At 40.7% G+C, this 13,490-nt stretch overlaps 1 protein-coding gene across 2 annotated transcripts in view; it reads right to left on the bottom strand.

Moving 5' to 3' along the window:
* Nucleotides 1-8,610, bottom strand: part of MYO3B (myosin IIIB) — a 193,543-nt gene extending 184,933 nt beyond the window's left edge. Inside the window, exons 1-3 of one of the 2 annotated variants that reach the window (XM_085066494.1) lie at nt 8,123-8,610; nt 2,997-3,062; nt 2,759-2,795 (exon numbers count right to left, since the gene is read on the bottom strand). In XM_085066494.1, coding sequence (XP_084922620.1) covers nt 2,759-2,795; nt 2,997-3,003 — 44 coding nt within the window. In that variant the 5' untranslated portion in view covers nt 3,004-3,062; nt 8,123-8,610. The remainder of the gene's footprint in view (nt 1-2,758; nt 2,796-2,996; nt 3,063-8,122) is intronic. The other variant, XM_085066495.1, reaches the window with a different exon arrangement.
* Between the last annotated feature and the right edge of the window lie 4,880 nt (nt 8,611-13,490).

The raw sequence follows: 13,490 nt of genomic DNA on the forward strand, positions 1-13,490 counted from the left end.
ATCCCTCCAGTAGATTTAAAATACAGTGTAAAAAATATACCAGGAGACCTGAAAACTGTCACCCCACTCTACACATTTTACAACTCCTCTTGCTTAATACACTCAGATTGAGATTATTAATGAAAACACTTGTCCTGTCTTTCAGGCCCAAATTAACCATAGTTAATTTCTACTCTTCAGGTCATGCCAGACTGGGTAACAGAGAACAGCAGAAGTAAGAAGACCATGCAAGAGATGAGAACTGTCAACAGCATTGGCCACCAAAGACTAATAGAACAAATTATTCTTACAGCTGAACTACCATGAACCATTTCCCTCTTCCTGTGACATCTGCACAATGCCTAAGCCGAGGGTAGAAGTAGCAGAGAACACTGCTAGGAATCAGGAAACTTTCCACCTGAAGAGTTCAGTAAATTGTGCTTGTGCAGGGAAGTATTTATGAAACAAAACAATGGATGGGATTTTTCTTTTTCCTAGAAGTAGACAAATGTAAAGACAAGATTCCCTTTGGGATCAGGACCACCCTCCTAGTTCTACGCCTATCCAGGAAATCATAAAGAACAGAGACAGCACTCTTTAAAACTGTTTTAAGCAGCATTTTCTGTTGTTTCAAATTTCAGTGCCAGGAAAAAATGTTCCTTAAATATTTCTATATTTTCCTTTATTATCCACAAGAAAGTGCCAGAGATACCTCTACCTTTCTATACCTATTTTTGCATACAACACATCATTTCCATATGAATCTCAAATCTCTGTTTAGTGTCTGCCTTACAGCTGTACTTAAGCAGCCCACAGTAAAACAAAATCCTGCCCCCTTTGCAGGATACTTCCCACACTGTAGGTTATTATAAAGTCTTTACCAAAACATCTACAGTATGCTGCTTATTAGTGATGCAGAGCCCTCCTAAAAAACTGTTCTGCCAAAAACTTCCCTCTCCTGAAAGCCACAGGTAGAAAGTAGAAAGCCCTGGAACAAGAAGATGCAGGACTGCAGTTAAAAAACTCTTTTAGAGACCCACACACCTGGGTCCAAATGTAATAAAAGGAAAGGCTGGGAAGGCTGCAAAGATAAGGCACAACTGCATACCTACAAGTTCTGTACAGCTTCCATCACAGAGCTGAAACTGTGTCAAGGACAGAGTAGAAGGTTTACTTGGTTCTATGACAATCTGATACACCTTAGGTTTAGGGCAGCCTTACCAGTAAAGGTATCATCACTACACTCGACAAGATCCTCCACCTAGTCCCCAAAACATTTATATATTTTCAAGTCACAAAGCATTTTGGAGAAGAAGTCATGGCATATACTACCAATCACTGTGCATTTTATAGATATATCTATCTTGTGAAAACAGCATTGTCAAGGGCACAGGCATCTGCTGGCTAATAGGAGTCAAATCTTTTATACACATGGATAACTGCGTATCTCTGCAAAAATTGTGCTAAACTAACTATATTTTGTCTTGCAAGGGTGAAGATCACCTTAGCGCGACAGTGCCAACTGTCTTGTCATTAGCTCCATTATCACAACAACTTAAAAAGAGCTATTCTTGTTACTACACACATACATAAGTATCCCATGCAAGAATTTTTGGGTTGTTTTTAAAAGAAATAATTTTTTATAACTTCTTTTAAAAGAAATTACAATACGTAAATCCTTAATTGGAAAGTGCTAAGACTTACAATATGTAAATCCTTAGCCGGAAATTGTTTCCAAAAGCATTAATATTTTCAGTGAATTGATTTTTCTTTTTAAAATTTTTGATAATGAAATCCCCAGGTTTCATTTCACAATAGGTTGATACTGACATGGCCATGGATCCTGATGAGAAAGAAAGCTACCATTTTATTTTTCTGGCAGAGAACCCGAGCAGGAAAAGGTATACCATGAGTCAATTCTTCAGACAGGAGTTATAATGAAAGCAGTACAGGCTGCACTCTTCACAATCCATTCTTTCTTATTGTATCAAGGTTGTAAAAGCTTATTCCTCCTCCAACACTGTAGGCACTGCCCCACATCATAACTGTCAACACTACAAACTAATAAGTCAAACTAACAGCCTTTAAGGTATGGTTTATAACAATCTTTTGAAGGAAGCCAACAGGTAAGGCCTTAAGAACTGAAGAAACTAAGAACTGAATTTTCTTTCAGAGGTGAGACTAAGGAGTTATCTAAAAAATATACCTCAGAATTTTACTAGTCACAGAGATTTGTATTTCATCATGCCATGTACCACTCATTCAAATGTCTCTCTCCAGCAAGTTGTTTCTGAACAGCAGTGCAAAGAGAAGTGTCTGAAAAGCCCACAATCACAAGGGCAGTGGCACCCTTAGGGAAAGTTTGTGAATGAAATTGCACCTCTAGTGCAACCTATCAAGTATAGCTGTGCTGTTACAGAAATGTATGGAGACCATGCTGCAAAGAAACAACTATCAGTAACTGTTATATTTAATTACATGTTCTCCATAACTTTCTTTCACACTGTTCTTGGCATTAAGATGAAATCAGGAATCAACTGCTCTGCCTAGCTCAATAGCTTAATTTCATTACATGAGAAAGAAAAAAAGAAAAAAGTTAATAAACACAGCTCCAAGCAGAGGTACAGTCCCCAGATACAAGCTGACATCTGTAAGACAATTATGGCAAGTTAGTAGAATGAGACAAGGACTTGTCTGTTTTGTGGAAGTGAGTCAGAACAACATATTTAGTTTTTCTCCAGGGTGCCACAGACAACGACATTTAAAAACTCTTTCTTACCTAATCCAATTTGCTTCAGGACTTGCTGTGTTCTCATCTGTTGCAACAAGAAACAAAAAAAGCAAAAGCTTGACAGTCTTCAAGACACTTGAGATCTCTGGCATTTTTCCAGCTATTTCAAAGTAATAGGCTACCCAAGCTAACAGTTGTTACAAACCTGACTGCATTATAGTTCCATTCCAAAACTGACTAAACCCAAAAGAGAATAAGGTGAAAAACTAAAGGCTGTATTCCTTACCTGACATAGCTCCTGTTAGCCATATGCTCAACTCGGCAAAAGGTACTGTTTCTCTGAGCAATAAACCTAGAACAGGCAAAGACTGAATTATTAACAAGAACATGAGGAGGCCTCAATAACACATGATGAATGAAACAGAAATTCAAAGCTTACAGTCTGATTTAGTTTGTAAAGGAAACTTAGCTCACTTGATCTATTTTGAACACTAAATGGCATATGGAAAGCAGCAGAATGATGCTTTATTGCAATGCAGGGGAATGGTGAACACAGTCCCTTAAACTGTCTTCACACCAGTCTCTCACAATGTAGAATTTGACTAAAATGGAAAAATCTGATTTTTATTACATGGTTGTTATAAACATTCCCATTCCACTGGTCACCTCTCTTTTCAGTCATTAACTGCTAATGTGTTTCCAACACTCTGTTTTGGCCTCCAGCATACTGTGGCAAACACTGTAGATCTGCTCTTCAAGCACCTTACAACTGCACTGATAGAGTCTCTAGATTCATACTGAATTGCAGGTTTAAAATTGGGTCATCCAATTAACTTTGATTACGGCACAGCACAGCAGGAATGAAAGCTGTAGATAATCTAGGCAAAGGCTGGAACTTCTTTTACATAACTTTGTGCCTTCTGATACTGCTGACAGCAACTAGAAAGTACCAACAATTTAATAAACCTTGCCAGGATGAAAGGAGGAATTGACACCAACTTCTTCTCTCAAGACAGAATTTTCTAGTTCCTCTGTATTCTGTTCTGCAGAATTATTATTACTTTCAATACCATGAAGCAGACACTAAGGACTAGGACGGCATTCAGAAAATTACATTATCTGTTCAGGCACTTCAAACTGCTCCATCTAAATGTTAGGTTCCTAATTCTAGGGGTGGGAGACACAGGACTCATCTTAAGTATTCAAATGGGAATATCCACATGGAAGTTGGACATTTAAACTGACATTCACGACAATGAGAAAATAGGATGAGCATATGGAGCCTGGAAGGAGCATTACTCAGGAAAAGTAAATATCAGAAACTTTTTGTCCACATGGTGCCTTGGGAAACTGGGACCAATAGATTTAACTTTCTTACTCCACTTAAATACTTCCCCTTACTTTGAATTCACCTTTCTTATACCTTAATCTCAATTTCCTCCAGGTTTCAATCTCAGGCAGCCAAAAGTAAAGTGGTTGGTTCCCACCTTTAGACACAAAAGAAGATGGACAAAAAGCTCCTGAATTACAAGGGTTAATATTAGTTCCAGGTAAATACAAGGCAGGAAGTATGTACCTATTAACAGAGATATTATCTGTTCTACGGAGTCAACCTTGCTATTTAATACACTATTTTCAGCCATTGCACACAACGTGGCAACAGTAATTCAGCTCAGATTAAATACAAGCAGATCTTTTTTTTTTTTTCCCCACCAAAATGCCCAGCTTAATATATTGTTGAAGCTTTCAGCCATGAACACTGACCCCTTTGGAAATTATATCCTTTTCAAGTGTTTCAGGTTGCTTATTACAGAAATCTCCAGGGTTTAGTGCAAGCATTGCTCTGTGAATTGGAGGGGTAAATGGATCCCTAGTGTTTCTGCTGAACAGTGGCGTAAGACTGAAGGAGATGGAATTTTCTTGTAAATCATGGAAAGTGTGTGTAAAGTGAGAAAGGCCAAAGCAAAACCAAAAAAAAAGTGTCCACGCAGAGCAGCAGACAAACAGCTGCCTCAACAGACTGATAGCAGTAATTATGCCATTATTTCAAGTGGGCTGAACACATTCCACACTCCCTGGCATACTAAATGCACCTCTCTCCACAGTATGCTGTATGCATAGTATGCTACCATGCTTCAAGACATGAATTAATTTTCCTGAATTTTCATCTATTTCATAAGAAATACTGTACAATTAGCTTAGTCCACTGCTTTCATACGTGTAGTTCTGCAAATGTCTCCTTTTTCCACATATAATATTAGTACTCCCTCTCCACACAGCAGGGTAGAGGCTGTGTCTGAGGAAGAAACAACTAGATGAGGGGTGGAGAAAAACTGGACCAGTCAGCAAGAAGCTACTGACATGACTTATTCCATACAAAGCAGCAGCAGCGAATGAAAAATGTCGTACTTCCTCCCCCCTCACCACATGCCATTACCACAAGCCAATTCTCAGCTGTGTTCAGCAGAGCTTTTCCCTACTGTGCAGCATTCAGATGGAAAAGCTCAGCCTTATACTGTCAGACATTTATCCCAGAGCAGTGCCATCCTAGCTACAGCCACACAGCTTTTCAGCTTAGGCAAAAAGCAAGCATGTATGGCCTTACACAATGCATTATTCCGAGAAGTTCTCTTCCCAGAGGAAAAAATTCCTTGCAGCATTTTTGCACAAATAAACAACAAAAATTTCTCAAATTATTTTCCAGATTTCTGATGTGGCTCTGTGTGTCCTCACTATTTATGTCACATGTTCAGCTCCCAGAACAAGAGCTGCGTAGGACATGAAAGATACACAAAAAGCAGAACAACAAGGAAGGAACTAGCAGGAAACCGATTTCATGCATTTTATTTATCCATCTCCATTTCTACCTGCAGAGCAGTTGCCCCACTGTCCACAAACAGAGGAATACGTGCTTCCCTCAGCTGCACACTGTAACCCCTCAGGTGAACACCACCCTCACTGTGCACTCTTTGACTTTTAGACTCTCCTGCTGCAGCTCCCTTACCTTCTTCCTATCTCCCCTCTCTGTTTTAGGAGCTACATGGCTTTATCAAACAGCAGAGCAGAGACATAATTCATCACAGCAAATGAGACCTCATGTTTCATTCCTCAGGTTAGCCCTATGAGGAATACGGCTCCATATTTTCACCTGTAATACAGGAGTCTTTACTAAAAATGCCACTCTAAATTTATGTCTGGATGATTGCCAGCCCCACTACAGCTTGTTTATTCTGCTGCAGTACAGTTCAGTTTAAACTCGTGAAAAGGAGTTAAACACTAACAACAAAAGAAACATTCCTACTGAAAGAAGTGCTGATTGTTCCAGCAGGTGCAGAGCCTTCCCAACTTCCCTACGGCAATCAAGCCCAAGCCATCTTTCTGTTCCCTGGCTCTACATTACTGAAGCTCATCTGCTGAGTAGATTGGTAAAAAGTTTAGTGTTCACCTGTCCAGTTATGCCCAGGGTTTGTACGAGGCTCTTTTTCCCCCTTCTCCTTTTCTGTTGCTGATCCATACACCCTTCTCCCTTGTAATTCCTTGGACCTCAAGAATTCACTTCAAGGGACAGTAGGTTTGTAAAAAACTAGTGAAAGAGAAGCTACAGGCACAGACTGTATCTCATTGTGTTCAGATGACAACTTAAAACTAGTGTTAGGTTAAAAATAACCTGAAGAACAAAAAAAACCAACCAAACCTTTAAGCAGAACAAAAGTAAGCCATTATGATAACTTTCAGGACTTTAAACCCCCTTCCTATATACAACAGTTCTTTGGTTACTCTCACAGCACTGCACAATGCAGCAGCACTTTATTCATTACTCCACTCTTATCCAGTTCCTCAGTGGCCAGAAGGCTGGTAAAGACAGTAACTTCTGTCTTTGCAACACAAAATGTTTCTCTTTCCCAGACAAGCCTGCACTCAGGAGTCCCTTGTTAGTGAGCCTCTCCAGGCATTAGCACAGCAAGAATCATTGTCTTTGTCCAATGAACTTTTTAGCGTGAAAGCATTTGGCAAAAACACTGCAAAACAGGTCCTGGAAGCTCTAAAAACAACCAAATAGCCGCTGCACTGCTCACTGAATCCCTCTTCTCTGTAGTTAGAAAGTCAGCAATACAGATGCAATATTTCTTCTAATGAAGGATTTTGGATGGCAATGGGTAAGTCACTTACTCAGCACATACATCAACAGGGCAGCACATAATGCTGAGGAAGGAATCACACAGTGGCCCTCTCTCCAATAAGCACAAACAGTGCTGCAGATAAGGCTCCTAACAGCTTCCCAACCACGGAACACCATGGGGCAGCACATACCAGCACACAAGTTCGTATGTTTTCTGTTTCTAAAACAATCCATTTGCACTTAAACTGACTTTCCATTTTTAAAATGGTCTGAAATGGCTTTTAGAAATCTGTATCCACCTTGACTTCTAGCCAGATTACTGTATGAAAATCTTAGCCCATGGGAAAAATAGCTCTGCTCGGTTCAAGCCACCTTTTTATTGTTTGAATAAAACTTGAGTGAACACCATTTTTATTTTTGTGCTACAACGTCAATAATTAATACCAACCTGGATTAATGTTTGAAGGATTAAAGTATATAAGGTAAGAATATTAACTGCATTACAGCTTGAATTTGACATTAAGAACGAGCTGGAATTCAATTTGGGAATATAAAAAGCGTCTTGAAAAAGGATTCTGTATATTTTCAGAACACGTTCTACAAGACTCCATGGTAGGTTAAAAAACAATTTACTGCTTTTGACAGAAAAAACCTCAGTAACTGCATGTAGCTTGCTGACAGTGACCTCTATTACTCTACATCATGCTAACTGAAGTTTCTGTAAAAGAACATAGTTTCCCACCTAACAACTTGAGAAAACCTCAAAACACCGATCCTTGGTTTTCATTGCGATGAAATTGAAAATCCAGAGCGCTGCTTTTGGAGGGGTGAATGAAGTGAGAAAACCTACCTTTCAAACATGAAAACTAAAAACCACTCTGCGTTCACCAAAATAAATGCATCGCTTCAGAGAAATAGGAAGACATTTTGAGTTAGCCTTATTTCAATTTGCGTGCAGCACTCTCTATGGTTAACAGTACCTTTCCTTTCTTTTGCTAATCACTCCATACCTGTATGTACCCAGGAGGAAGATTTGCTTAAAGGAATGTATCAAATGTTATTATAGCATTTGCAGTGTATATTGTGGTCCACTAGTTACTACAGGTCGCTTAAGGACGTACTATACACTAGAGCCAGATCTATTTAGGGAACTTACAGAAACTTTTCTTCAGTTATTCATGGCCTTGTCACGATGGGCCTGAATCCCGTGTCACGCCTACTTACTTCTTGGTTTGTAGTATCCTGTGCCATTTTTAATCATAGAGATTTTTTTTTTCCTGAGCATGGCTTACCTATGACTTAGGAAAGCCAGGTACAGCTGGTGAGCCCCTCGGCGGCGGGGCTGCCGCACAGCTCAGCAGCAGTGCTCCTACGCCGCTGCCCCGTGTTCCCGGGCAGCCCAGCACCCACCGCAGCGCGCTGAGGCCACCTCCCTTCCCCGCCTAAGGCCGCGGGGCTGAGAGCAGACTCCGCCGGGGCCAAGGTAAGCTCCCGGCGGCTGTGACAAGCCCTGGCAGCGCGGACTCGCTAGCGAGGTGATAACCCCTGCCCGGCTCTGAGCGCCAGAGCACTGCAAGGCAAATGGCGAACGCCATCTCGAAGCCCCGCTCTGTTGAGGGGCGACCCCACCCCAGCAGGCGGCGGGGCGGCCCCGCCGGGCCGGAGACGTGGCGGGAGCTGGGCACACCTGAGAGACAGCGTTCTCTCTGCCTGCGCACGGCTGAGGAGCCGGAGCAGCGCACGGCAGCTGCCTCTGGGCAGCCCGGCCCGAGCGCTGAGGCGGCGATGGCCCCGCAGAGCAGGGCGGGGCGGCGCTCGGCCCGTGAGGCGGCGCGTGCCTGCCCTCAGGCTGGGCGCGGCCCCGCGGAGCGCCGCGGGAGGGCCGGAGCCGGTCGGGGAAAAAGGGTAATGTTTTGTAAGATTTTAGGCAAGTACAGCTGCGTCGATGTGCACAGTTAGCAGCATCGGTGGGACTAAACGCCTGTGCCCCTCTGTGCATTCAGTTCATTGTGGAAAACAATGGGCGCAGCTCCGTCTGTGCTCTGAGAAATGGGCACTGGTGAAGGAAACGATTTTATAAAGCATTTCTTTCCCTTTGGGTGTGAGTGTGGGGGAGAACTCCCGTCTTTGGCCTTGTCTTTTTGTACTTATTTGTCTTAACTGAATTCTTTCATAACCATGTTTCAGGTTGCTTGATGAGAAGGAATTTAGGTATGTATTTCTCTTAGACACTTTTCTTTGTTTACAAAGAAATCATAGGCAAACGGGAGGTTGTTCTTTGCTCAACACGCCGATGCTTTTTCCGAGTGAGCGCATCAGGGAGGTTCCCTCTCGCTCACCTTCCCGCACCAGCTCTCTTTGCGTTTTGCCAGCCCATCGTGAGCACCTCTGCTTCCCGCACAGAGCCTGTAGCTGTACCTGCCCCATATAGACTATTACTGTATCATCAGCTTCAACAGGGCTGACTCGCCACAGCATCCATATGGTATTCGTTCGCATCTATATTTAACAAGGATGCTGTAAGTAATCTTCATGATTAAAAAAAATATGAGAACTTCATATATTTTCATATTTATTTAAGATGCAGACTTTAAAGACTGAGGAGCAATGGATCGCTCAGCAAAACTCTTTCAGCACCACCTTTACCAATTGCTGTTCCTGTGTTGTTTTAACAAGTTTCTAACAGTGAATTACCATCATTATGACCAAGCTACAGTAATTTACTTTATCTGGCTCTTGATTAGTGACCTCTGTGCTTTGTTACCTTATAGACACACTTTTTCCCCTACCACCCACCTTCTACTAAATTATGTCAAGATAATCCTTTATCAAAACTGAAAATAACTGATGTCAAACCTTGATTCAGATGGTCACCAGAAAGTGTAAATCCTAAGCATTTTCTCTGAGTTTAGCCCATGACACCATTAGAAAGAATCTGAGGTGATAAGAGTCTTCAGAAGTTTTGTTGAGCAGTGCTCCATTTCATACTATTGTTTTGTTGAAACAAAATGTTAATATAAGAGTGGGTTCCACTGTCTCTTAAATCAATGGAAGTAATGAGAAAAACATTGGAGCTCTATGGATATATTCGAAGATGATTTAAAGAAGCAAACAGTTGCAGAGTATTCAGATGACTACAGAAGTGCAGCAAAACTACCTAGGTAGCAGCATAGCATTAAAGAGTAATTACACTTGCATCAGGAAAGAGCAGAGAAGCAGGTCAATAATATAACAATTCTAGCCAAGACTGAAGTGCAATGTACATAACCATAGTCCAACCCTTACAAATCATAAGCACAAACTGCAGACATCAGGAGGACACCAGGAAACAGAAGGGGGGAGACTGAATACCTGCTGTAGGGATAGCACTGAAATGTAAACAGCATTGCTGAACTCCAGTGAATTGGAATTATACTGGATTAATTCCTGACTCTAAACTCCAGAGGAAGGTTACTCAAAGGATTTAAAAGCCAACAACAAAAATACACATAGAAGAGCCTACACACTGTATACTCTATATACCAATTCCAAGAGAAAGAGCCAGAGTCTAGCAAGCAATGTGTACCACAGTTAGAGGTACCTAATGCATTGTGTAACTTAAGTCAGGTTACCCAAATACTGTAAAATTACTCTTTATTCTGCAGAGCTGGAGTGTGATACTCCCAAGAGTAATAGTTACTCTTGCTTTGTACAGCTTTCTTCACAGAGGTGGCAGTCATGGAACTGGGAGTGCCATTGCAACATCTCATAGCAAATTATTTTAAAATTATTATCACAGAATATCCTGACTTGGAAGGGACCCACAAAGATCACTGAATTCAGTTCTTAGCTCTGCATGGACCATCCCCAAGAGTCACACCATGTGCCTGTTGTGATGTTTAAATCTATGCATTTACTGTCAGTGGATGGACATCTCAGCCACTGAGTGGCCAGCATTGCTTAAATGCTAGGTCTGAGTGAGTATGTAGGACATTAATAATGTTTGGAAGGTGAACTTATCCAAATAACCACAGTGCCTTCTCCTTACATCTTCCCACAGGCAACATTTTACCCTCCTATAGTCCAGAAAATTAAAAGCTGCAGAAGAGTAAAATGAGATTGTATTTCACGTTAAGAATATCTTATGCAAATTTCCAGTTATGCTGTTCACAATAGCAGTGCTGGGTAAGATGTATCTATAGTTCTTTATTTGCAGCTTTTCTTTTTTCCAGCTAATGAGTTCCCTTAGTATTCAAAATCCATCTTTGCTGCCACACACAAAGGTAAATCACTTGAATGGGCTGAGCTTTCTTCTATTTATTGTTGCTAGGGAACCACCTTGGTATTCACACACGTAACATGTCTTTTGACATATGTTTCTGAGGATGAGATGCAATACAGCTCTGCAATATACAGTGAAAAAATGTACTGCAGCATTCTTGGAAATATTCTCCCACAGAAGAGCAGTGTTACTGTAGTACCTTAGCTTCAGATTGCTTTGGATTTCTTGTTTGTTTAGACAGATTGGAATTGTAAAATTGCATGCAGTAATCTGATCCCTAAATTTAACCAGGACTAAAACAGAAAGAACACCAGTCTGTGAAATAAGTGTTGCTAAAATGGCACTCTCCTAATTTTTTTATTACTCTTTTACTTGTGTACAGGGAATGTTTTGTAAGAAATCTTGCCATTAAGTTATGTAACTAAAAAATATTCAATCCAAGTCAGGAGAAAGCGGAAGTATAAGCCATTTCTGAATAGCCAGGTATCTGAAGGTTATTTGAATTACATCAGTCACCTGCTGGAAAGTATCAGTCATACAAATACTGCAGTAAGTATTGAAAGGCAGTGAGCCTCTTTAACTCTCTAAGTATTTATTTCTTGAGATAACACCTTCTGGCAGGACAAAAAAGATTATGTAGAGATACTAAAGAGGTATTATTTTGTCCAGAGTCATGTCTGACTATGGGAAACAACTCCATTTTAATTTCCTGGTGATTTTGATTACCACCAACGTATCTGCGTGAGGAGGGACATTTGAGGTTGAAGGCAGCAAAGTTTGAAAACATGCAAAAAGCATGAAAATGAAACATAAAAAGCACTTTATCTCACTTAAGTCCTGTGTGCACATATATATTTCTTTGATGATGGAAGATTGTACTACCTGGATTTGCTCCAATACCAGTTGATCTAACATAGAGCACCACTTATTTACTTACTGATCCAAACAGGAGTTGCTCCCTGTCTTAAAGAAGCTTACATGTTGAGACAAAATAAACAGGATAAAGCAGACAGCTAGAGAATCTCAATGAAACAATACTTAACTGTCCCTTCAGCTGCCCTGAAAATCTTAGTGTAACAAAACCTATGTATCTGTATTTTTTAAGATGTGTACGTTTGCACCACCATTCTCACCAAGTACCTTGTTGCAGAGCTGAGATTAAAACAGCAGCTCCATACTAAACTCTCTTGAGAACAATGGGAAATTATCCTAGAACACAGGCAGTATCTTTTAGGGCCTGTGGAGATACTTGGCAAAAATGCAAAGTTAGTTTTAAATTTTCAAAGCTGATGTGTAACAAATCTAAAATTACCAGCATCACAGAGCAAGAAAACAGCCAGTCTCTACGAACTAAATTTCAAGCTGCACCCCCCCAGTTATCTCTGCATTAAGTACCTGAAAAAATGCAATCTCATTCGCAAAGCATTGCTGTACAGTTGCAGAGAGTCTCCAGCTGGTTTAGGCTTCTTTTGTTGTGAAATACGACACAAACAAAGCAGTTGCATTTGCAACATGGAGACAACAAAGGCATGAAAGAAAGGAGAGCTCCAGTTTTGCAAAGAAACAGAAGGAAAGGAACACTTTTCACAGCAAACTGTATTAGTGGCTTCAAAAGCCAGATGCAAAGGATATTCCTTGACACCTGAAAAACAGACAAAGGCTCATTATCTACTTTAGGTATTTGCCAGTATTACAAGTAATCCCTGAGAACTTGTTCTAATTTGGCAAGTGCTTTAGTATGCAGTTGCGTTCTACATTAAAATGTGACCCATACACATTTGGTCACCAGATTTAACGCCAAAGTGTAGGGACAGTAAATATTTTAACTATGGTTTTCTCACTATTGGCATGAAGAATACTTGTTTTTTTCCAGTTCTTATCTCTGAAGGTTATCTAGCTTTAACACTAAAAAATTAATCCAACCATCAGGAATAAGCCCAGCATAATTGTTTCCAATCAAAATTATTTAAAAATTTAGTACTAATAAGTCAAAAGTATATCCTATAATGGGAGATGTATTAGACATTGCAGTAGAAGAGCCAAGATAAGTCACGAGGCTGAACTTGCAGCAGCTGGGACTCTTCTCAGTGTAAGAGAATTTGCAGAACTACTGCCCATGTGAGAACACATGCAAGTAGGGGCTTCGGGCACTGTGCCCTACCAAAAGGAGATATTAATCAGCCCAGAAGTACAGATCTCACTGACTGCAGTGAGTAATTTCACTCCAGCAAAAACAAACTCAACACAAATTGTCACACAGAGCCAGCCCCCTCTGATTATGTGCACTTCCTTATATCCTGCGGCTGATAATTACAAGCAATGGACCTCTACACATTGGGTCAGGTAATTCCTGTGGGTTTCTCTGCAAACAGCATAATTTCATTCTCATCTACGCTAAT

Source organism: Lichenostomus cassidix, chromosome 7 (genome assembly GCF_008360975.1).
Source record: "Lichenostomus cassidix isolate B80296 chromosome 7, HeHo_3.0, whole genome shotgun sequence".
Taxonomy (NCBI): Eukaryota; Metazoa; Chordata; class Aves; order Passeriformes; family Meliphagidae; genus Lichenostomus; species Lichenostomus cassidix.